The following is a 23,865-nucleotide window of genomic DNA, read 5'->3' on the forward strand; positions in this document are numbered from 1 at the left end:
CCTTCAGTTCCAGGATAGAATACAGGCTCAGAGGGTATTCCAAGTCAGGGGGATATGGTGGCTCTTAGAAATACATATGGTGACACATTACACTAAATTAAATTTGAGATAATTTTTCCCCTCATTCTTTCAACTTTTGTTTCTTCATGTCTCAGCAATATTATGTATCCAGCCTAGCATAGTGCCTAGACCATGACAATAAGTGAATAAACGTGGGTGAGGTGTGCATGCATGTGTTTGTGTTTTTGGACATGATTCAGAGTGTCGTTGATAGTTCGAAAGGACCTAAATCAATGACTTCCTACCTGGTCATTAGTAGGCCAGGCAGAAGGAAGGAAAAGATCTAAACAGACACAGTCCAAGGGTCTGTGTGAAACAACATGCAATCAATTGTCAAACCACAGCCCTGCTCCCCAGTGCCCCACCGGTAACATTTTGTCTTGAATCATGGGCATTTGAACTCCAAGGGCATTTAAGCTCCAAGGCCAAGGGATGAATGAAACACAGGTTAATTCATTTTACAACCACTAGGCGGTGCCTGTTCTAGGAATTGCAGAATGGCTGTTAACCTGGAACTTTGATCATGAGATGAAATGTCAAGTCCAGGGCCAGTGCTGGGAAGAGCCTGGATTCATGACTCCAATGATGAGCTCATCCAATCTAAAGTAACAACTCCCTCCCAGCACTTCCTCATCCTCTATCTTTTCACTCTTCTTTATTTTCTTTATAACAGTTATCACACTTGACTTTACAATATGTTTGTTTGTCTCCCTCCACTAGGATCTAAACTCCACAAGAGCATAGACTTTATTTTGCTCACTACAGTATCACCAGCTCCTATAATACCTAGCACTTAGTAAGCCTTCAGTAAATATAGTACATATATGAAATGAATGAGCAAACACATAACAAATTATGAGTAACTAAGGTCTATAGTCACATTTCCCTAATGCGATACTCTGAAAACCAAGCAATGTTGTTATTGTCATTGTTTGCAGTAGGTAGATTTAATTCATATCCCTTTTATTCAGCTAGAACAACTGGCTTGTGAATTAAAGTGGTTTTATTTTCTAAATCTATTTTGCTGTGTTCTCTGGAAAGTGATCCCTGATGAGTAGTTTTGTCTTTGTGGAGCAGCCACGCTGGGCCAGTAGGCCCCTGATGGTGGTCTCCTGCAAGCTCTCAGGGCTGCCTGAAGGGAGTAGGAAGCAGAATTCCACAAATATTGAGGACATTTCTAAGCTGCGCTCACAAGCCCCTGGAGTAGAAGATATCACAGAAAGGAAACTTCCCCAGGTCTTCTCATTTTCTGTGGATGGGCCTCTACTGATCACACCCAGGACCTGGATTCGGAGAATGGCTTGGCTAGCAAGAAGGCCATAGGTAACAAGGCCTCTCAGTTTGGTGAGGAACTATTTTACTCCAGCCTCACTTAACCCATTTGCCTCTCAAATATAAGCTAAGAGTGATGTATACTTGGGTAGAGCTCGTAGGACCTATCCTGCTGTGTGATAGGAAGCAGAGAGGTGATAGCTCTAGTAAGAGGCATCTCTTCTTTGTTGGGAAGAGTAAGGCTGGGCCTGCTGCGGGCCTCTGGGTTTCCCAGAGGTCCGCAATAGGCAACATCCCTGGTGCATCTTCCGGCAAAGACCTGCCCAAGGACAGGTGAGTCCTTGCTTTGCGCAGTATAGCCACCTCCTTTTTCAAGTTACCACATGATAATTTTAAAATCACCTGCAAACCTAAATCTAGTGTGTGCCTACAGACAACGCACTTAACAGCCTAGAGTATGATTCAGAGGAAGCAATTTTCCACAGCGAAGATAATCATCTGTTAGTGTGAAAAGGCAAACAATCTTTTATTAGCATTGGAAACTCAAGGGAAATGTTGCTAAATCCATAAATGTAGCACTTGAGTAAATGGCTCAAGTACAATATCCACAGCTGGAAGGAAGGACTTGTACACATTACACCTCCACAGAGTTCTCCCACAGAACAAGCTCTCTGAGAGGGAAAGTAAAACTCAGCTCTGGCCTCTTCCTGTTTACTTAATAAGCAGCTCCTTTAAGTCCTGGTCTCTGTGCCCAGTCAAGGAATCCCAGAGTTCAGAGCTCCCTGGTCATCTTTCATCTACATACCATTCCTAGGTGACCTCAACCAGTTTCATGTCTTTATTCTGTGACATTAAAATTCATATTCTATTCCTGACCTTTCGTGGGGCTTCACAGAACCAATTGCCTATTTGAACTCTCCATTTGGATGTCTAATAGGCACCTCATACTTAGAATGGCGAAAATTTGACTCCTGATCTTCTCTTTCTCAATGTCTTATTATTGCATAAATAATCACCCCAAAAACCAGTGACTTAAAATGACAATAAATCATTGATTTTGTTCACAAGTCTGTAATTTTGGCTCAACAGGGACTGCTCTGTGAAGCATCTGCTGGGAAAGCTCAGCTTGGGGCTGGAGAATCCATTTCTAAGATAGCTCACTTACATAGCTGGCAGGTTCTGCTGTCAGCTGGGAACTCGGCTGGGTTGTATTGGAGGCAGGAGACTTGGTTCCTATCCACATGGCCTCTCCGCAAGCTGCTATGGCTTCCTGAAGGTATGGTGACTCAGTTCTCCATGTGAGTTTCCCAAAGAGAGGAAGTGGAAATTGCCAGTGGCTTAAGTTCTGGGCCCAGAAACTGGTAAAATGTGACTTCTGCCATATAATATTGGTCAAGCAGTCACAGAGCCCAGATTCAAGGGGAGTGGGAAAAGACCCCCAACTTTCCATGAAAGGATAATCAAAGAATCTGCGGACATGTTTGAAAACTGTCACATGTCCCAAACCTGCTTCTCCCTGCAGTCTTTCTATCAGTTGCTCAGGTAAGTAGGAGTCATCTTTGGTTGTTGTCTTTCCCTTCCCCTTCCAGTCAATCCTCCTCAGCAAGTTCTGTTGACTCTCCTCTGAAATATGTCCAGAATCCTTCTATTCTTTCATCTCTAGCGCTACTTCCTTAACCCAGACAGCCTCATCTCCCACCTGGATGACTGCTTGGTTGGTTGCAATAGCTCTCTACATCCATGCCTGCTTTCGAAAATCTATTCTTCATACAGTAACCAGAGCTATCCTTTAAAAACATAAATCAGGTCATCCCATGCCTCTACTTAAACCCCTCTAAAAGCTTCACAACACATTTAGAAGTAAACCTGAACCCCTCTTTTGGGATTCCAAAGCCTGACGTGCTCTGGCCCCTGTGCAGCTTCCTGGCCTCGTCTCGTACCACTCACCTTCTCACTAGACTGTGATCCACATACATGCCTCTTCCTGCGTGATGGCCTTTGCATTTGGCTTTCCTCTATATGGAATGCTCTTTCCCCTCATTTTCCCAAGGCTGGTTCCTTCTTGCTATTTAGTTTTTAGTTAAAATGTTAGTTCTCTAGAGAGGCCATCCACAGTCCACAATCCTAAAGTAGCCACACAGTCATCTGTTACATTAACCTATTTTAATTTTCCACATAACACTTACTACTAGCTGATACTTTTCATTGGTGATTTATTTGTTCATTGTCTGTCTCCTTCCTCTAAAATGTAAGTTCTTTGAGAGTAAGAATCTTGTCTGTCTTGTCACTGTGCATCCCTAGGGCCTAGAAGAATATCTGGCACATAGCAGATGTTCAATAAATATTTGATTTAGCAGGTGGCAACAGCAGCCCCAGGCATCCAACAGGACCACAGCGTCAGTTAGGTTGGTTGACTGGGAGAGAGAGGAAGCTTGAGGAGGGCCTCAGTGGCTCATGCTTGTACGAGGAGCACAGCTAAGGTGGATGGGTCTATTCCTGGAGGATGCTTCACAGAGATGAGGTTTATGCAGCCTTCCTCCAACACCCAGCATATTTCTGTCCCTAGCCTTCTTGTGAAATCAGCCATACAGATTCACACAGTTATGAGCTTGGACAGGATGGCTTGGTTTAGCTCACCCACCTCCCCATTGGTCAGGTCCCTGACTCAAGTTATATTACATTTGACTCAGAAATGTGGGCAAAGTTCTGGTATTACAAATTCCAAGTGCTTGTTTTAATGATTATTTCTCTTCAAAAATTTGAACACCTTCATATTTTAATGAAGGTGTTGAAATTTAGAAATGAGAATTTAGGAGCCATCCAAATAAAGAAGAAAAGTTTGATTAGGGTTCTTTTTTTAATCAATCTTATTAATAGGTTAAAATAAACCACAAAACCACTGAGGTAAAAAGCGAGTTCAACAATAATAAAAGTCTTTGTTTTCTTTAAAAATATTTGTTAACTATTTTTTAGTACTTTGGTATAGAGAATTGTGTGTACAGTTTATTACCAAAATAACAAAACACTATGTTTATGTGTAGTCAGCCCATTCATTAGGGAAATGGCAGCTTGCTCAATAGGATTCTTTTTTATTCACTGTAATGAGATTTTTGCCTATGGATTTAAATTTTTAAAAATACAATAATATTAAAAATTCAAGTTCCTGTAGAAGAAAATGATTGTGAGGCCCTGTTGTGCTGACCACAAGTGAGATGATTCCACGGTACTCAGAGGCCAGGATTTGTGTAGATGCCTCTGGCAATGATGTGACCATTAAGAGAGACTACCCTTAGCAGCGCTGCTCATGTCCTCAGAGCTGAGCCAGTCTCTCACCCTGGAGGGTGAGAAAACAAGGCAAATATAACAGGCTGGTCTTTACCACGTCCCACCTGGACCTCGGACAGCCCTGGTGGGAAGCCCACTGTGGAAACAGGACCCTTTGCAGTATGACTCAAGGTTTGTAAAGTCTCCTTTTCATGAATTCTCATCCACCAAGGAGATCATGTCCGACCCGCTCTCCAGGCCCCATCACCGTGTCCAGAAGAGTGTCTAAAGACATCGCTAGGGATAAAACCTGCACTGGGCCTTTGCTACAGAGTGGAAGATGGCAACAAAGAAGGCTGTCAATTGGTCTACATTATTAAGTCTGAGGAATTACTTAGTTTTTATCTTTTTATTTCTAATTCTTTCTGTTTTAAGTGTATTTTAATGATCAATGCTTAGAACTCAAGATCCTGGGATCAAACTTAGGCCACACAACCTGGAGAAGAAGGCTGCGGAGAAACAGAGTCCTACCAGGTCTCAGGTGTGTGGATGGCGTCTAGAGGGCTCTCCCTCCCTCCTCTCCCCTACCTCCCTTTTCCTGATCTGCGTGGTCAGAGCTTGTACCTGGATGCAGAGAGCTCCCTTAGGGAGGGCTGGGCTGGAGGAAGCTGAGGTTTCAGGTGAGGCAGCCCCTTCTGTGGCCTCCTTTCCACCACAGCCCACTTGGGGAGGAGTGAGAACCAGGAAGGACAGGTGAGTCTCACCTGAGCTGACTGAGGTCCAGCTCAGCCAGCCCTTGATGTATCTAAGACATATCTGCCCACAGCAATGAGGAGCGGGTATGACTCCAAGCCTTTCTCAGTCCACATTCACAATGCTGAGAAAGAAAAACCAAGTTCATTTTACCAAAATATATGTATTATCTATAAAAATGGAACTCTAACGAGTCACTGCTACTGGAGGCAGTGATATCTGACTATGCTGGCTGCGGAAGCAGACAGCTGTGTCCCACCAGCCCACAGGCAGAACATGGAACTAAGTGGCATGTGGGCAGACTCATTTGTACGGTCTCAAAAACCTGGACACTTTGGAACGCAACAATCGGATGAAAGATCTTGGAAACATCTCCCGGGACTCCTGGGCCGTGTACTTGAAATAGTTCTGGGGATGGGCCAGGACATCAAACAGTGCCTTGATCAGCTTCTTATCCTAAAATGAACAGAAGTTTTGTTACTGGGCCAAAATATTTAAACATTCTGAAATTTTGCCAATGGAACTATAATGACCCAGTGTTAGGCTGATTAGCTGAAAAACACTTTGTTTTTCAAAAACTGAGTTTTAACTTTTTTCTAGTTTTTATTTTTCCTAATTATCAACAAAAAGCATGTATTGCTTTTATAAAGGAAGACTTAATATATAAAAAACTGTTTTCTTTTTCTAAACCAGACAAGATGCAAGCAACATTGGCATTTAGGGAATATTTATTGGGTTAGTGACATGGCAAGTGCTTATTGAAATTACTTATAAGCATCTAAAATTTGGTGAATTTCATGCTTGAAGGATGGAGGAGCTGAGGATCTTCAACTATTTGGAGAACAAACATGAAAACAATTTGCTGCTGCCCTGGATTTATGATAAACAAGTTTCCCACTGCTCTTCCACACATTTCCAAATTGAAAAAATACAACTTCACTTGACAACACTACAGACAGCCTCGTGAAATTTTTTTTTAATGAAGTCTAGTGAAGATATAAAACTGAGCTCAGCCCAGAGCAGGCTAGGTGTCTGAAAGATGGCAATACAGAGCAAGGAGACCTTCCTCTGAAGGTTGCTCGGAAGCTCTGTGCATGACTGCCATGTCCACCTTCGGTACATACTCACCTTGAGTATTTCCTGATGATTCTCAGATGCATAGAGCCTTCCATCTCGAACTATGTCTTCAATGAGTTCCTGGTAGTCCTCTATTGGAAGAAAGGACATATTTTACATTTGTATGGTTTAGTTACTTCCAAACTCAGTTTTTCTTTCCTTTTTTTTAAATAAGGTTCTGAGAAATGCTCCTTCTGTAGCTGCTGTCAGAACAACGACCTCTGCTATCAGGGAGGCAATCAGAAGATAACATCCATAGACTCCCCAGCACATCCTTTCACCTTCCAGCATTGGCACCCATCTTTCCTGTTCTGTCTTCCTTCAGATAAACCCTCTGTGCATCCAGTCAAGGCCTATCCTTCCACTTTGCTCACTGGCTCCATCTTCTCTCACAAAATCAAGGGCATTGTTCCAGTAATTCTGCTCTTTCTTTCCTATATAATAAAATGTCCTCTCTCTACTAGTCTCTTCCTTCAGCATGCAAACATGCTGTTATGTCTCCAATCCAAAAAAAAGTCCCTCTCTTGACCTCATTTCTCCTTCCAGCTTCCATCCTGTGTCTCTGCTCCCATCTGTAGCAAAACGCCTTGAAAGAATTGTGAACACTCACTGTCTCTGATTTTTGTCTCTGATTTCTTTCTTTCTCAAACCCAGTCCAGTCAGCTTTGGACTCTACCACTCACCCAAAACTGCTTGTCAAGGTCACCAATGGCCTTCATGTTGCTAAATCCCAAAGGTCAACTCTCAATCCTTATCTTCCTTGATGCATCAGTAGCATTTGATTTGACGAATTACCCCTCCTCCTTGATCCACTTCTTCACTCAGCTTCCAGGACACCACACTCTTTGGTTTTCCTTGTACCCCAATGGTTTCTTTGTCTGAGGCTCTGTTGCTTTTCCTTCTTCTCTTCCTGACCTATTATTGTAGGAGGGTCCCAGAGCTCAGTGCTTGATTGTCATCTCTTTTCTGTCTATACTCACTCCCTGGTGAGCTCATCCAGGCTCATGGCTCTTCTCTCCCTCTCTACTTTTCTCCTTTCTCTCCTCTTCCTTTTTTTTCTCTCTGTCCTTACATTATATAAAACTATCAAGCTTCTTATCCACCAAGCAAGACCTTTCTCTCCTTTTTCTTGAATGGGGTTAGGGGTGGGGAGAATTTGGCTGGTTGGAAAGGGAAGAAAGTTACTCATTTTCTCATTAATAATTTTGGGTCCTGACATACACATTAAATGCAGAGCACACAGTGTAAGCCCTCTCCACATGGAACCCCTTCAAAGTCTAGTCTATTTCCTACAGTCATAATTCAAATCAAGCATATGCAAAACACAATCTTGCTGAAAAAAAAATGCCTCTTTGTATGCATATCATGTGCAACAAAACCAAACAAATCATAAGAACGTCACTGGAACTGTGTGGGAGGAGTTCTTGAAAAAGCGTCCCCTCGTCAAGTGATTGTAAATGGAAATTAATAGTATACTACTCATAATTACAATTTAACACATATGCAATCTCACTAGTACTCTATTCATGTGGCATCTTTCTCCTTATGCTTTTATTTTAGTGAGTATAAAATATGAGTAAGGGCACATGCTTTTTATCTTGAATGCCTCTGCTGCTGAGTCCCTACCTCAGAGGACTAGCTCCTTTTGATGATGGGCATTTGCTGTGCTATGTTCTGCTTCAGAGAGAGCTGGAGAGCTGTTTACCACTATATCAAATGCTTCCAGACCACTCCCTTTTAAAAATATTTCCTCTGCTTTTAAGAACTACTGTGTCTCCCCACTTGCTCTAACAGTCATGAACAAAGCAGTCAGGTATTATAGGCAAGAACTCAAGACCTATAGCCCCAAAGACCTCTGCAACTTTATGCTGCTATGACCTTGGGCCAGCTAAATCTCACACCAGAGTGGCTTCATCTGTAAAATTAGGAAAGAATCGTGTCTATTTTATGGGTGATTGTGAGGAATATGCCATGTCAAAGGCACTTCACATGTGCCTGGTGCTCAGTGATGCTCAGCCCACATTAGTCATGACTACAGTTCTCCCTGTTCCCCAGCAGTCAGTGGGACAGTCTACAGAGGCCTCATCTGCCCTTTTTAAATGTGATATCTGTTCTTCTGAGCTTAGAAACCATATATCAAACTTATCTGAAACATATGTTTAAAAAATATATTAAATAGGCTCTAGGTGAAGACCTAAATGTCTTCTGTATGGCCAAAGCAGCAATTTTCAACTACTTTCTGCTGTAACATGTGCAAGACGCACTCCTGTGGGCCTGACCAGGGTTATGTGTAATTTCCTTTTGTCTTTAATTTTTTAAAAAATCAAGATGTTTTCTTGTATCACAAAGGCAGAGTTCAGAACAGCCAGACTAAACTATGTGAGCTTTTATGACACTTATTCTAGAGTCTCCACGTTTTGGTTCCTTCTTGATTCCAGATAGGGGAGGTTTTCAGTTGGCTGCTTTCAGGTAGATGAGGCACTCTGTCTTTCAGCAGGGCCCTGTGGGAGGCACTTGTGTCTACCTAGGAGTCCGATACTAAGAGCCCATGTCTTGGGTATTTGACATGGTTTCTGGTGCAGAGAGGATGATCCTAGCTTTTGGAATACATTAGAAATAAACTATGTGAAGTGTTTTTAGGAAATCCATAGAATATTTTCTTTCCAAAAGACCTACTTTGGGCACTTGTCTGTCTAAACACCTTCAATGGCTCCCTATACGATTAGATTTACTCTTCTAAGTTTGGCACTCACAGCCTAACCCCCATCCCCTCCTAATCTCATCTCTCAGCGCTAAGTCCCATGCACTCGACTAACTGGCCAAATCATCAGTCTCCACACATGCCAAGTACTTTGTCATTCCTTCTTCGTGAGTGTTCTTCCTCCCATTTATAAAACAAAACAAAAATCTCATGTTCTTTCTAGATCCAAATCTCTTGAGACTCTTCTCCAAATCTTTCAAAAACTCATGCAAAATTAACTGTTGCCACTTCTTCTATCTTCACACAGAGGATAGTACATGCCCCATTATAGCATCTATGACAAATATACTTTTTTATGTTTCTATCACTTACCATGTTGTCTCCAGCACTTAGCCCAATGCCTGGCACAGTAGATGCTCATTAAATATTTGTTGGATGGATGAATGAATAAGTTCATGAATGAACAGATGACTCTTCCCCTATAGATTATGAGGTCCTCTGGGACAAGGTCCAGTTTATTTTCTATTCTTAGTAAATGTTGGTCAACAAAGTGTCAGAGCTAAGTAGGGCTCCAAAGATATCCTTTCATTTAACAAGAAGAAAATGAAACCAGAGAAGTCATCTGACTTGCCCAAAATCACTCAGTGAGTTAGTGGTAAACATAGGGCCAGAACTTGAGTCTTTCTCCCCTCTCCTCAGGATTCCTTTTAATAAAAGCCACAATTATGTTAATATTTATTGAGTATTTACTATGTGCTGGGCATTGCACCAAGTCCATCAGATATATTCCCATTGAACTCTTACATTAAGTTTAATGATTATCATCATTTGCCCATTAAGAAAATGAGGCTTAGAGATTGTAAGTAACATACACAAAATCACAATAGAGATAAAACTAGGCGAGCTGACTCCAAAGCCCATGTTCTTACCCACCAAGCTATGCTCCCTTTTATTTTCTAAAACATCTTTTCATTCCAGTAGTCAGCGTTCCCAAATGCCGGTTTAAAATTTGGCACTTATGAGTCAGCAATGTCCTTTGTCCTTATCTTGCCTGACTTTCTGGGCATGTGCGCTGGTCATTAATCCACCAGTTGGCCCAGAAGTTGATTCTGTTCAAAGCAGAGATGCTCCTCCCAAGTAGAGCCTTCTCCAAAGGCAGCCCCAGCTTCATAGCACTTACCATCATATGTCACATAGGGGACCTGGAACCCTCTGGCGCTGTTCCCTTCGTTGGACTTAAACTGAATCCACAGCTTCTTTGATCTGGAGGTGAAGGCAATAGGGCGTTCATAGGTCTGGCAGGTTTCATATGTCGTCACAGAATTGGATGAAGCTGCCAAGGGAAGTTAGAGAGGGGTAGGGTTCAAAATTCATCACTGAGTAGGCATACGATGAACATTTATTTTTTCAAATGCTCACACTATAAAACAAATTATGCTCAAGAGCTCTTCAGGCCCAGCCGAGCCATCATAAGAGCTAAAGTCCGGGAAATTGAGTAGATGCATTTGGTGATGTGGGCCTCCAGGGGAGGCTAACTGAAAGGCCTGTGGCCAAGCGAATGGCAGCAGCCCAGGCTGCAGCACACTAGGAGCTGGGGAAGGAGTCCTTACATCCCAGAGCTGACCTGCTGTAACCTAGTAATAATTACCGCCAACTACTACATGCGTCCTAGGACCAGGCAGTGTGCTACGCACTTTATAAACTTTATCTAACTAACTCTCTGAAAACTGTAGAAAGCTGGTTCAGTTGTTGTCTCATTTATAGAGATTAAGCACCTGGCCAGGGTCACACAGCCAGTACGTGGAAAAGTCAAGACCCACACCTGTCTTCCGACACTGAAACCACTAATAAGAACAGCAAACACATATGCTTTATGAATATGAACTCATTTATTCCTCGTGATAACCCTATGAGGTAACAACATTATCACATTTTAATGGATGAGGAAACTGAGGCAAAGAAAACCCAAAAAGTATGCCCAAGACCACAGAACTAATAAGAAGTGGAGCTGGGAGTCAGACCCAGGCAGTCTAGCCGCGGAGCCCACTCACTACACTATCTCTAAGCTGTGCTGACTGCAGAGTCCCTTTGTGGACACTGGGTCATGTGTCAAGATGGGAGGAGGGTTCTTCCTGGCTGGACCATGCCTTTTGCTTTGGTCAGTTCCCACGCCACGAGTTAATTCCTAGAGTGAGGTAAGTGTCCAGGTCCAGCCATGCATGAGCTTCATCGATTCTCTGTGTCCTTGTGGAAGAAGGTACCCAGCAAGCACAGAGCAAAGACTGACCTGCAGGAATCCCACTGGGGTTCAGCAAGAGGCCTCAGTGTGTGGTTTTTGTCTAAATTTTGTTTCTTGGCAAACTCTAAAAACTTATGACTCATCTCTATTCTAATACAAAGGTGATATTCTAGATCTGGTTCTCACATTGAAAGCTGGGTGGTGGGGGGCATGTCATCAGGCTTCCCAGCTGGCCCTGGGAGGCGGGGGGGAGCAGAGGGGTAGGACGCACAGGTTTTCCGCATCACCAGGTAGTCTCCACAGTCATCCTCTATAGGCAGGAAGATCTCAGGGACCACAATCAAGATGCGGCGCTTGGGGGGCGGGTTGATGGTCCACGTACACTCAGTGTTGGCCGGGTAATTGCCTGGGTAATTTGGGGATTCGATGTATCCGGTGAAATCTCCCAGCTCCCCGCCACATCTTCTGTCTGGAAGAGGAAATGCCATGAGTTATAAAGGCACAACATCACTCTGCCATAGCCACTGAGAACCACTGTGTCCCTTTTGTCATTGAGGAATGGGGCCTGGAAATGATAGTATCCTGGGATTGAATCTGTCCTGTTATGCCCAGGGTCCCCTCTGGGAGCCTAGCTACATTCGCTCCCCACACAGAGCCCACCCTTCTGAGTTCTCAGGCATCATTTTCTTTTTAGCTTAACGGTGCTCAAGGTCAGGGGCAGGCGTTTGTGAAACAAAAGGACAACTTTAGTTTTCAATATTTTGTTTACAAAGTCCAAGTGCCAGGGGAACCATGACACAGAACCTCTAGGTCTGTCAAAATCTGGGAGAACAGAGCTTACTGCTCAGTAGAGGACATTTAACCCTTTCCTAGAGATCTTTGATGAAGACATGACAGCCATATTCTTTCGCTTTTTTCTCTGATCAAGACCATGTTTTATTTTTAAGTGGGGAAGAGAATTCTAATTAGCTATCAGTCAGTATGGGGCAGGCTAGATATTCACCTCTGGCACCAAAGACAAGGAGTGAACACACGCACACACACACACACGTGCTCATGCGCACGCGCACACACACACAGACAAACACACCCCTCAGCCACATATTCATTCATTGACTTTCCTCATCCAACAAATGTTATCAAAAGCTCTGGGGGTTCAGAAATGAGAAAGACACAATCCTTGCCCTCAAAGGATTTATTGTTTAAAACTGTCAGGTGAATCTGTGCAAGAGAAAATGTTAAAGAAATTACCCTTTTCCTTTTTAATTGTAACTGGGATTTATTACTCCAGTAAAAAAAAAATAAGCAGACTTTTCTTCTTAGAGGATGGGGAAGGGAAAGCCTTGGAGTTGAAAAAATTGCCTTCGAGCCTGAAGGAACATGCCATGTGGCTCCCAAAGAGCAGAGGGTGGGAGGACAAGAAACAGATTTCATCTTGGTGTGGAGAAGAACCTTCCAACACTGTGAACTTCCCCAAATCTAGGATATCATGACAGGTAGTAAGATTCTTGTTATGCCAAGTATTCGAGAAGAGATTAGAGGGCTACTTGTGAAGATATGGTTAAAGGGACTTCATTGGGATAGAGAGAAAACTAGATAATCTTCCAATCATAAAATTGAAATGATTCACCGCCCCTGTCAATCCCAAACTCCTCCAGTTTAGGGAAGCCTCCTTGCTCCTCAACATTGCTGTCTTAATGAGACCAAATCAGCTGAGATTTACTTTTTGGCCTTTACTAGAGAATTTTACACAATGGTTACAAACAAACAAACAACACGACAAGAAGTCATTGAATGATGTGCTTCCTCATTCTCATAAAATACCAATCAAACTCCTTACTGTAGTATTCAAGGCTTCCCTTCCTGGAGTCTCTTCCCCAAAAGCATTTTGCTTTTCTGAGGCTGTGCTTCCTCCCAGCTACGCTCTTAGGCATAAAGCTTTTTCTCCTGCTCTCCCCACAGTCTCCCCACCAAAACCTTCTCATGCCCTCCAGAAGACTTTGCTCATTTCTCCAGACAGAATGAGTTGCTCCGTCCTTCACGATCCCACAGCTTGTGCTACCTGAGAGGCTAGGGACTTGTTCTGCCTGGCACATAGCAGTCCTGAAATAATGCTGGCTGAACAGGGATGAATTGAAATTTTGCCCTTCGGAGGAAATTACAGCAACTACAGGCCTGTGAATGTGCCTAGAGAAGTAGCCAGAATCAATAAAGGTGACTACCTGGGGGTCAAGCCCTGCTCTCTTTCAGTGCTGGTCTACAAAGTCGTGAGCTGGGCTAAGAACATGTACATGGTTCTGAATGAACCTGAGATCCTTGACACAGACACACACAGACACACACAGACACACACACACACACACACACACACACACACACACACACACACACACACACACACACACACACGGACCCAGGCACTTGACTTTGTAATTAGCGCTGTGAAAAGCCTTAGAGAGAGACCTACTTTTACACTGGGTTATATTTGTGGAGCCATCAAAGTCAGTCGTAGTATTTCCTGGGCAAGAAACACAATTATTTTTTCCAAATTCAGGCTGATATGTTCCTGCTGGGCAACGAATACATCGGTGAGTGGTGGTGTTGTAGAAGTGTCCAGGAGAACATTGAACTGTGCAAACAGGAATGAGTGGAAAGAATGAAAAAAAATGTATTTTTATCCAATGCAAGATAAAAGATGTCACAGTTAATGAAATCAATTTTTATCCCAAATGAAGTACTGCTTTCCTACTAATCTGTGGCTAATCAACACTTAATTCTCTAAATAGCCAGCCTAGGTGGAACTTGTGACTCATGTTGCTAAGAAAAACACAAAGGGAACAAAGTATGGCTGTATCTTCAAAAAGTTTGTGGTCCATGCAGAGTCAGGAATAAACAGTTACAACTCGTCTTCATGCAGAGCATGTTTGTGAGTATTGAGGGTACAGAACTGACACTGGGTGTGAACCTGGGCTCCTACAAGAGGCAGCAGGAGTAGGGCTCTGGAGAAGGGGTAGGACGTGTCAGGGTGGGATGGTGGGTCGCTCTAGGTAAGAGTGCTGAGAGGGAGGAAGGCTGGGAGGAAGAAGCTGGGGAACCTGTGTACACCTGCTCATCTCTCCCTGGTTGTCCCTCCAGCCATGTTTAGGGGATTCCCGTGCTCCCTGCATATCCTGCAGGGGTGGATAAAGCGGGACCTGACATCCCAGCCAGTGGGGCACCACCCAGGGCCCCTCTGGGCTGGGCTTCATCAGAGCTTCGTCAGACTCCTGTGGTTCTCAAATGGGAAATTCAGTTCTGGAAAAAGGCAAATTGCCACATCCTCACCTCTGGTTTCACAGTGCTGGAAGGAAGTGGCTCCCAGATGTTTAGTGGGGAGGCCTCCACCACAGGAGAAGCAGGAAGTACGGCCAACTTCAGGCTGGAATGTGCCCAGGGCACAGAGCTGGCAGGGTGTAAAGCCATCAGCAGAATATTCACCAGGTTGGCACAGACCTGGAGACCAATGACCCTAAGTGAGCAAGGCCCCCAGGGCAGAGATCCTTTCCCATCTCTCTGCAGATGACATCAGACTTTGGACAGGCCTGACAGTCTGTGCTGACTCAGCCCCCACCTCAATGACAGAAGCCCTGTCCTGCCCTGCCACTGACCCCGAGTAGGTGGCATGTGAGTGCCTGATGTTTACCCAGAGGGCTACATAGTAAAGTGCAAAGATGTCTCCAAGGAGCCAAATGCTGACTGCTTCCCAAGCATGGAGCAGGCCTGGGTGTGCTTCAGGCTTAGGACTGCACAGGGCCCAGGCAGCACCTGCAATGCAGAAGACCCCAGAGAGAGGGTTCTCAGCTCTCAAACCAATCTGGTCATTCAACCCAGAAGTATACCCTCACCCAGCTGAGTACATCCTACTGATAGAAAGACTCTTCCAGTCACAGAAGAATCTCCTGTTTTACCAATTATATTTACTATGTTACATCTCCTTACCCTCAGGTGTGTCCTGGCCTCCCTCAATTAGTCTATGAAATCCAAGCAACCAATTCACATTGACTGAGGAACCAAGTGGCCTTTACTTTAAGCACCTTATCTTATTACTATTTTTTTAGTTTATGACAAGGAGCACAGCTTCTATGACAACTAGCTCATCATAGGCAAGATGCTATAAAAATCTGTTGTCACTTGTATTCCTAATCATCTCTCCTCTATTAATTTTCTTTCTTTTTTTTTTTTTTTTAGGCGAGGCAACCCTTGGTTGACCTCACAGATTGCAAGGAGCTTGTCATCTTACAATCCCTTATTTTTTTATGTTTTACGCCTACAGCACCTGGTCTTCCTAGTACTAACCAAGTACTAACCAGGCCCGACCCAGCTTAGCTTCCGAGATCAGGTGGGATCGGGCTTGTTCAGGGTAGCATGGCCGTAGACTCTCCTCTATTAATTTTCATAGTCTTCTTTCTACCCATAAGTTAGGGTTTTAGTGGCATTTAATGAACACACACCCAAGTGAGGAGTCTGGAACCTGTCACACCTGGCTTCTGATTTCAAATCCTCCACTCCTTGGCTGTGTGACCTTGAAGGAGTCACTTTAACATCATAAAGTTGTTATCGTGAAACAACGACCATATAAAAAGTTTATGTAATACACTTAGCATGATGCCTGGCATAGATAGGTATTCAATAAACGTTAGTTATTATTATTATTATTATATTCTTATATTTATAAATATAAAGGTCACATATAAGTGTGAACACATGCCCCAAAGTACCTCCTCATCAACTTTGCAGTTAGTTCTAGGATTTCATAACAGGCCAAAGATGTGGTAGGAGTTACATTCAATCGGAGGATCTGACTTTTAAAACAGAACAGGTCCTGCAGTTGAACTTGGGGTCATTTAGGTGGGAACTAAAGCTGGCTCTGGGCATCACTGGAAGGAGAGGCCAGAGCTGCAGGGGGCCCTGCGCACTGTGCCACATATACACCCACAAATCTCCATCTCAGATCACCTTCCATTTGAGCCCACAGTGTCAATACAGCTGATCCTTCTTCTATTTAATAAAAGGGAAGACATTTGTTAATAAATAGGAAAGAAGCCCAACTGAACCTAAGTAAGCTTGGCTCCAGAGTTAACATTTTATAAGAGACAATTGAAAACTCTTCACAGAGTTTTTTTTAACAATCAGGTGGATCCTATTAAAATATCAATATGCTATGAATCTGAGACCAAAGCTAGAAAAATAATCAGAACTACTTTCTCCATTTTAATACTTTCAATAGTCTCTATGTACTAGCAGATCACTCAGGTCTTAGGGTATATTTATTTATAGTGAATAAAGCATGTGATTGCAACATTTACACTTTTTTCTGCCGATGTATTTTATCAGATTGTCATTTATTTATTCAAGTGGGCATTACCCGGCAAGTGTCAGGCACTGAGTCAGGCACGGGAGAGCCAGGGAGGAACCCGATATGGCCCCTGGAGCAGTGTGCACTGTCTATATTGAAATGTACTTATGCCTCCTATATAAATAATGATACTGGGGACTAGAAGAGCAAGAAGGGGTAGGCAGAATGCTTACCTCCACATTCAGACACATTCCAAGCTTCTGAGGTCTTCAAGGCCCCAGGATTTTCTGGTCTTGGGCATGGTTCGCATGTGATTTGTCCTTCCTCATTTTGGAAGGTTCCATTTGGACACAAAATGCAGCGTTCTTGTACTCCATCATAATATGTCCCAGCCCTGCAACTGACTAGCCAAAGGAGAAAATGATCTGGTCAGTGATAAGACAGAGGCTAAGGAGGGGCAATGTGAATGCTACAGATGAAGGTACACAAATGGCAATGACCCCACATTACCCCATACAAACCCCCTGGATACAGAATGTGCAGCACCTCTATATTCCCTTTGAATACCCTCTCTGCCATGATTCCTGTTACCTACCTGTTAGAGGCATTAATGGGTCTTCTTACCCTAGACCATGAGCTCCTTGGGGGCAGGGATCATGGTGGTCCTTGGGGGATCACAATGGTGGGGGCAGGGGTCATGGTGGTCCTAATTATTTTTGAGCACAAGCACTTGATGACTCTCCCTACTACACAGGACTGCCAGAAGGATTATAAAAGTGAAAATCATTCATTGAACATAGATAGGCCTAGTAAGGGAAGAACAGAGAGGAGGGTAATTTTAATTCTGGCTGGTGGCATCCTGGAAGGTTTCTTATAGGAGGCCACATTTGCATCAGGCCTTGAAGGATGACTAGACTCTCCCCAGGTAGGAAAGCGGGCAGGTCATAAAGATTCATGCATGACACATGGGATGAGAGGGAAGAAAGGAAGGTTTGGGGTAGATTAAAAAATTTCTTAAATGCTAGGCATTTAGATTTTATTCTGCAGGTAGAGGAGCCAATGAAAGAAGAGGAATGAGACCAGAAGTTATGCTATGAAAAGGTCATTCTCTGGTGGCTGAGGGGAGAGTGATCTCAAGGGTCTTACAGAGAAGCTCTCCAAAATAGCACAATTCATATTTGGAATAAAATTAATATGCTACAAAGAGTAAATCCTCATCAATATCTCCCGAAAGAACAAACTACAAGGAAATTAATAACTATGCTTCTGATTACATTTCTGGTGTTGTTAGTTAAATGTGGATTTATATCTTATTGTAGGATATAAATATAAAGTAAATATATTGAATTGTGTTTCTAGTATGATATTCAAATATCATCAGCATAACCACTAAAAGAGCCTAATAGCTAACATCTGTTGAGTACATACAATCCACTGTACGCCATGCCAAAAGCTTTACTTACAGTATCTCATTTATTCCTAAAAACAACCTTAAGGAGCTAGGTGCTATTATTAGCTCTATTTTACAGAAACAAAGACTTAGGAACATTAAATAATTTTGTCACGTTCTCACAGCTAATCTGGGAAATACACCTACAGTGAGATCAAGAGCTTTGAGATTAAGGGAAGAAAAGGTCATTTAACAAAAACGCAGACTGCATCACAATTTAAGACTTTGCCAAGGATTCTCTATGGGGCATTAGGGAAGTATGACTGAAATAAACACATTCTCTTTTATGTTTAAGATACCAAGAAATAGAAAACAAAATATCGAATGATAAAATTAGTTATTATATCTCTTGGAATAGTTGTAAGGGGGGATATCTGTTTTTATTCTATCCTACAAAAGTAATCTGTATATATGCTTATAGAGTTAAACATGACAAAGTTCTCTATTGCCAGTAATAAAAATGTCTTTTCATTATTCTCTATAATTTTTTTAAAATGAGGCTTTTAAAAAAATCAAAGTAAGCCAAAATAAACCACATTTCAAATATTATTTCTATAAATGCGATCAATCAATAAGGTCTACTCTACATTCTAAGTGTTAATACTTTTTTATATCGTTTGGATTTCCTTTTACAGCGTCACGTATAATTTTGATTTGATTTTTTTAAAAAAATCGAAAGTGAACCAAACTTGCTTTTTGGCAGACAACATTGTAATGAGTATGATGCATAGATCCGTGGCAGACAAAGCCTGTAACTCTAGACTTATTCTCTAAATGCAGCCCTGCTGGTTTCCACGATCACTCTGATTTCAGCTCAGCTCCCCCGAAAAGCTAGACTGAATTATGTACTAGGGATTCATGACTGTTTATTCTGTGCCCTACCTGATTATCCCGATGCCTACAGCAAGCCAGTAAATGAGAGAATAACCCCTCCATGGTTCTAACAGGCCAAATGTCATGAAGACTGACACAAAGTAACTAAAACCTAGGCTGTCTGGAACCCCTCTAGCCTAAGCCATTTCCATTTAGGAAACAGCTGTTTGCATAACACTCATTCGCCCTAAAGGGAAAGTGCTCTATGATGGCAATGACTCCAACAGCCCCAGTAATTGTAACTTAGAGCCAGATCAGTATGGTCTGTCCCATCACAGTTTCTCTGTCCGCCTTCCATGGGTGGACGACAAGGGACCCAGTTCTCACTGAAAAGAGTAACTGGATGGGCTCCTGCTGCTCTGGGTGTCCGTTCCTCCTTAGAACTATTTAACACCCTCCTCCCCCGCCAAAGCGTTTTCAAGATAACATTTTGAGAAGCCTCACAATATCCCACATCTGTTGCAATTTCTCAGCTGAGCAAAGGGCTGAGAAATGCCCCTTGGGCTGCCCTGAGGAAAGGAGGGCACCAGTTCTTTTTTTCTCACAGTGAAAGGCCTGCTTCACATAAACAAACTCATATTGTCACTCACAGCTTCCATTTTCCTTCCAGAGAGAAAGACCTACCGAAATAATTCATGCCAAGCACCTTCCACGTTAATTTGTTTCTTTCACAAAGTAAAAACGGGCTAAACACTAAAAAGCTATTCTGAAATGTCATGAAGAGACGTCTGAAAACAGCTCTTTGCAAATGTGCTGAAGATCTGGCCTGAAGAGACCTCAATCACACGTTCCAGTTGGTTCTCTTTTCTCCTCCAGCAGCCAGCTTGTTTTGCTGCCTGGGACAAAGGAGTCAATTGCCCCCAGAACACTTCACGATCATAGCAAAGCTTTTGTGTGTCTTCAGTGACCATTAAAATCCCATTCTCAAATCCCACACAGCTGTTTTCTCCCCTTCTTTAAAAAAAAAAAAATACAAGAAAGCTTTTCTGATGCAAAAGGGAGAGGCCAGCAGGACCAGGATTAATGGCGACAGAGACCTGAAGGATTGCCCTCTTTTCAACACTCCAGCCTTTGAGTATTTCAGGCTATGGACAAACACTATAGTCTCTCTGTGGCTAAGATGGTGAACCTAATAAAAGAGGTCACTCTCTAGCATCTGACTGTTTTCTTAAGAATCAGGCCTTGACTTCTAAAGGAGAGCCACAAGCAGCCCATTCAGATTCCCAGGGCGTCCTAGAGCTGCGCTTTGTCTCGGCTCAGAAGTGACAGCGCTCTAGGCATCGCTGTGGCCTCGGGATCCTGGTTTGAACCCTTTTTAAATGAAACTTTCAAGATAACAGGAGACAGCACCTCCTTGGGCTGAGAGGTTGATTTGTCATGTCTGGCGTTTTTGGTGTGTGCTCAGTTCGCAATTTGAAAACATTCTTATAGTTGGGGCAGAGAGATGGGCCCAGCTTGACACTTCCCTTGCTGGGTACCTCAATGTGTGCCATGTTCTCTTCATGCCTAGTTAACTGGGGCTGAGATTTCACTTCCTTTGGAGTGCCTCTTTTGCCCTTAATTTAAATATTTTCCCAAAGATTTGCCCTTTGCCCTCTTTTCTCTTATGTTGGCAACTACCCTTGGGATTTCTTCTGTTGTCCCTCTGAAGATTCATTTATTCATTCATTCAATTAAATACTTACTAAGCCCTGATTATGTGCTGGCTACTGTTCTAGGAGCTGGAGATATAGCAGAGAAGACAGATATGGCCCTGCCCTAAAGGGACTCTCATTTCAGTGGAGAATATAGACAATAAATGAGCAAAGAAGTATATAGTAGAATGCTAATTAGTGGTAATTGTGATAAAGGTAAATAAAAATCAAGGTGCTAGGGAAAGTCAAAGAGCGATGGGGGTGAAAGTCGTGTGTATGCTATTTTAAAAGAGTATCCAGGAAAGGCCTCTCTGAGCAGAGATCAGAGGAAAAAAGCCTTGCAAAGGCATTGCCTAATAGCAAAAAGGCCAGTGTAGCAGGAACACAGTGAAAGGGACAGGGTGATAGGAGATGACTTTTTAAAAGTAAGCAAGGGCCAGATCACGTAGGTTCTTGAAGGTCATGGTAAGGAAATCAGACCTAATTCTAAGTGCATTAGAGGTTTACATGAAGGAGTGAAATGATCTGACATGTTTTTACAAGATCTTCTGGCTGCTGCATTGAGAACGACGAAAGGCAGGCAAGGGTAAGGAGAACAATTCAGAGCCTATCACAATAAAGTAGGCAGGAGATGGTGGTGGCTTGGAACAGAATGGTAATAATGGAGGAAGAGAAAACTAGTTAGATTCAGGATAGAATCTGAAGGCACAGTTGACAGAATTTGCTAATGGATTAGATGGGGTGCATGACAGAATGAGAGAGGTCAAGAAGACTGAGGTTCTCAACTCAAGCAACTAGGTCAATATAAGTGCCATTTACTGAAATAAGAGAGAAATAGGTTTTATTTAGGAGGGAGGAGGATAAAATATTATGTTTAGATACATTGAGCTTGAGATGCTTGTTGGCCATGCAAGTTTGATATTGAAAAGGCACTAGTTATACTTCTGGTCTCCGATTATACCTCAAGGGTTTACAAGACGATCCACTGGGTGTGGGCAAAACATTTTCACATCTATGTATGTTAATTTTTTACCTCAAAAAGTAAAAAATAAAGAAAGGTTCACTGGTTTAGTATATGCTGTAAGACTGGCCCCTCAGTCAGTGTACATCTTCATGAGTCACAGACACACGTGAAGAAGACACCCGGTCTCCAGCCAAAGAGAAAAGCATTCCACAACTCTGTGGGTGGGAGGTCCTGACTCATTCTCTTCTTTTCAATGTATTGAAAATTACAGTTTAACTGTGCCTGGTCAAATAGGTTTCCTGACTGTATTATCCAGTTTCGACCAAACTGTTATATTTTGAATGATTCCTGTAGAAACCTGGACTGAAGGCGAAACCAAAGATGCGAGCACAGTGAACAGGGAAGTGCCAGCCGTGTCCTAGTGTTCATTCTTTGTCAAACCACATCATGAGGTAGAAATGATAACGTTTAGTCAATAAGATCTGACAAGAGTTGAGCCAAAATACTAAAGCTTAACAAGAAGACTATTTGAAAAATGGACTTATGAGCACTACTGTTAACAATGAACCTTGTCAAATTGTAAACATGATACCTTAAGATGCTAGCCAGCTATTTAAAATTGTTGTTTAATCTGTATCTCATTCTTCTGTCTTCATAATGTACATAATACAATGGCCAATAGTACAAGTGGAATTTCTAAATATGCAAATATTCATAAATTTAAGAATATTTTGCTGTGTGTGTGTATGTGAGAGAGAGAAAGAGAGAGAGAGATCAAAAATGTTCAACACTTCTGGAATAGAGAAGTCTATAACTCAAAACAGACGTCAGAGCTGGAGAGGGCACCAGCATGTGGTGGCATTTAAAGCTATGGCACTGGATGAGGTCACCTAGGAGATCGTGAACGTAGAGGAGGGCGATAGAAGACAGCCTGGGAATGCCTGATGTTTTCGAGATCAAAAATTAGGGGAGAACCAGCATAGAAAAAGAAAAGGGAGCAGCCAGTACGGCAGGAGGAGAACCAGAAGTGTGTCGTGTCTGAAATCCATCAGAAGAAAGTGTTTCCGGAGGGAGGCAGTGATCAGCGAGGCCTGAGTGAGAGTCAGCAACTGGATTTGGTAACATGAAGGTTGTTAGAAAAAAGCAGTTTCAGTGAAGGGATTTAGAATGAAAACCAGATTGGCTACAGTGGAGGAAAAAATGGGAGGCCAGGAGGCAGACAGGAAGGTTAGACAACTCTTTCAAGGAGTTTTACTCTACAGGGGGTCAAAGAAATGAGGCAGCATCCAGAGAGGAGGTAAAGTCAAAGCAGGGTTTGTTTTTTGACAGAAGATGGATTTTTGTGCTGTTGGAAATGATCTAGTAGAAAAGAAGAATTCTGAGAGGGGGAGAGGGATTTGTGGGGACAATAGCAGGAACAATGTTCTTGAGTCGGTGAGAGGGAATGGGCTCCAGAATCTAAGTGAAGGAGTTGGCCATAGGTAGGAGCATGGGCTGTTTCTTCATTGTCAGAGCAAGTGTAGACTGTTTGGACATGGAGAGATGAAGTAGTTCTCCTAGACCTACTCAGATGTCCATGGATATCTCTATCTAGAAGTCTTGTTACAACTTAAATTCAACTTGCCCAAAGGGAATGCTTCTCTTCCCTTCCTTGCCCAATTCCTCCTGCCCCTCTGGCTTTGCTCTGTTTATAAACACATCTCTACCCTCTCAGTCACCAAGGCTTCAACCGTTGGAGTCCAAACCACAATTATAATCCCAGATTTCTCTTCTCCCTGCTCCATCGGTCAGCTGCAGCATCCTGCAGGTGTGTCCCTTTTGTCCATTCCCTATTCTTCATCCCTATAGCACTAGTGTCCTTTGATCCTCACTATCTCTTATGGAAATTACTGCAAAAAACCTTCTATTTCCCTTGCCTTTTGTTCCTCCCAGCCTCAGCTCCGTTACACCATCAGAGTAACCTTTCCAAAGTGCTTCTTTGATTGCTTCACTCCCTGACTCAAAAACCTCCTCTCTCAGTGTCTGTGACTCAAAATTCAGTCTTTAGTCTCCATTTCTATATCTGAGTTCATTCTTTCTCATGCCCTCTCAAGAGCCTATTTTTTCTCCCTGCTTTTCCTATAAATCTTTTCTGATTATTTCTTCCCCAGTGATCACATTCATCTAACTATTCAACCAACCCACAGGCTTTTTCTCAGTGCCTC

At 42.8% G+C, this 23,865-nt stretch overlaps 1 protein-coding gene and 1 pseudogene across 3 annotated transcripts in view; both read right to left on the reverse strand.

Moving 5' to 3' along the window:
* Positions 1 to 4,990: 4,990 nt before the first annotated feature.
* SCUBE2 (signal peptide, CUB domain and EGF like domain containing 2) overlaps positions 4,991 to 23,865 on the reverse strand; it is a 39,601-nt gene continuing 20,726 nt past the window's right edge. For 2 of the 3 annotated variants that reach the window (XM_025038848.1, XM_025038841.1), the window contains 7 exons: positions 16,974 to 17,144; positions 14,730 to 14,897; positions 13,873 to 14,034; positions 11,677 to 11,874; positions 10,347 to 10,499; positions 6,478 to 6,557; positions 4,991 to 5,805 (listed from right to left, as the gene is read on the reverse strand). In XM_025038848.1, coding sequence (XP_024894616.1) covers positions 5,653 to 5,805; positions 6,478 to 6,557; positions 10,347 to 10,499; positions 11,677 to 11,874; positions 13,873 to 14,034; positions 14,730 to 14,897; positions 16,974 to 17,144 — 1,085 coding nt within the window. In that variant the 3' untranslated portion in view covers positions 4,991 to 5,652. Of the gene's footprint in view, positions 5,806 to 6,477; positions 6,558 to 10,346; positions 10,500 to 11,591; positions 11,875 to 13,872; positions 14,035 to 14,729; positions 14,898 to 16,973; positions 17,145 to 23,865 lie in introns of those variants that run through there. The other variant, XM_025038850.1, reaches the window with a different exon arrangement.
* LOC112469606 lies at positions 15,709 to 15,821 on the reverse strand (annotated as a pseudogene).

This window comes from Pteropus alecto, unplaced genomic scaffold, assembly GCF_000325575.1.
Source record: "Pteropus alecto unplaced genomic scaffold, ASM32557v1 scaffold461, whole genome shotgun sequence".
Lineage (NCBI taxonomy): Eukaryota > Metazoa > Chordata > Mammalia > Chiroptera > Pteropodidae > Pteropus > Pteropus alecto.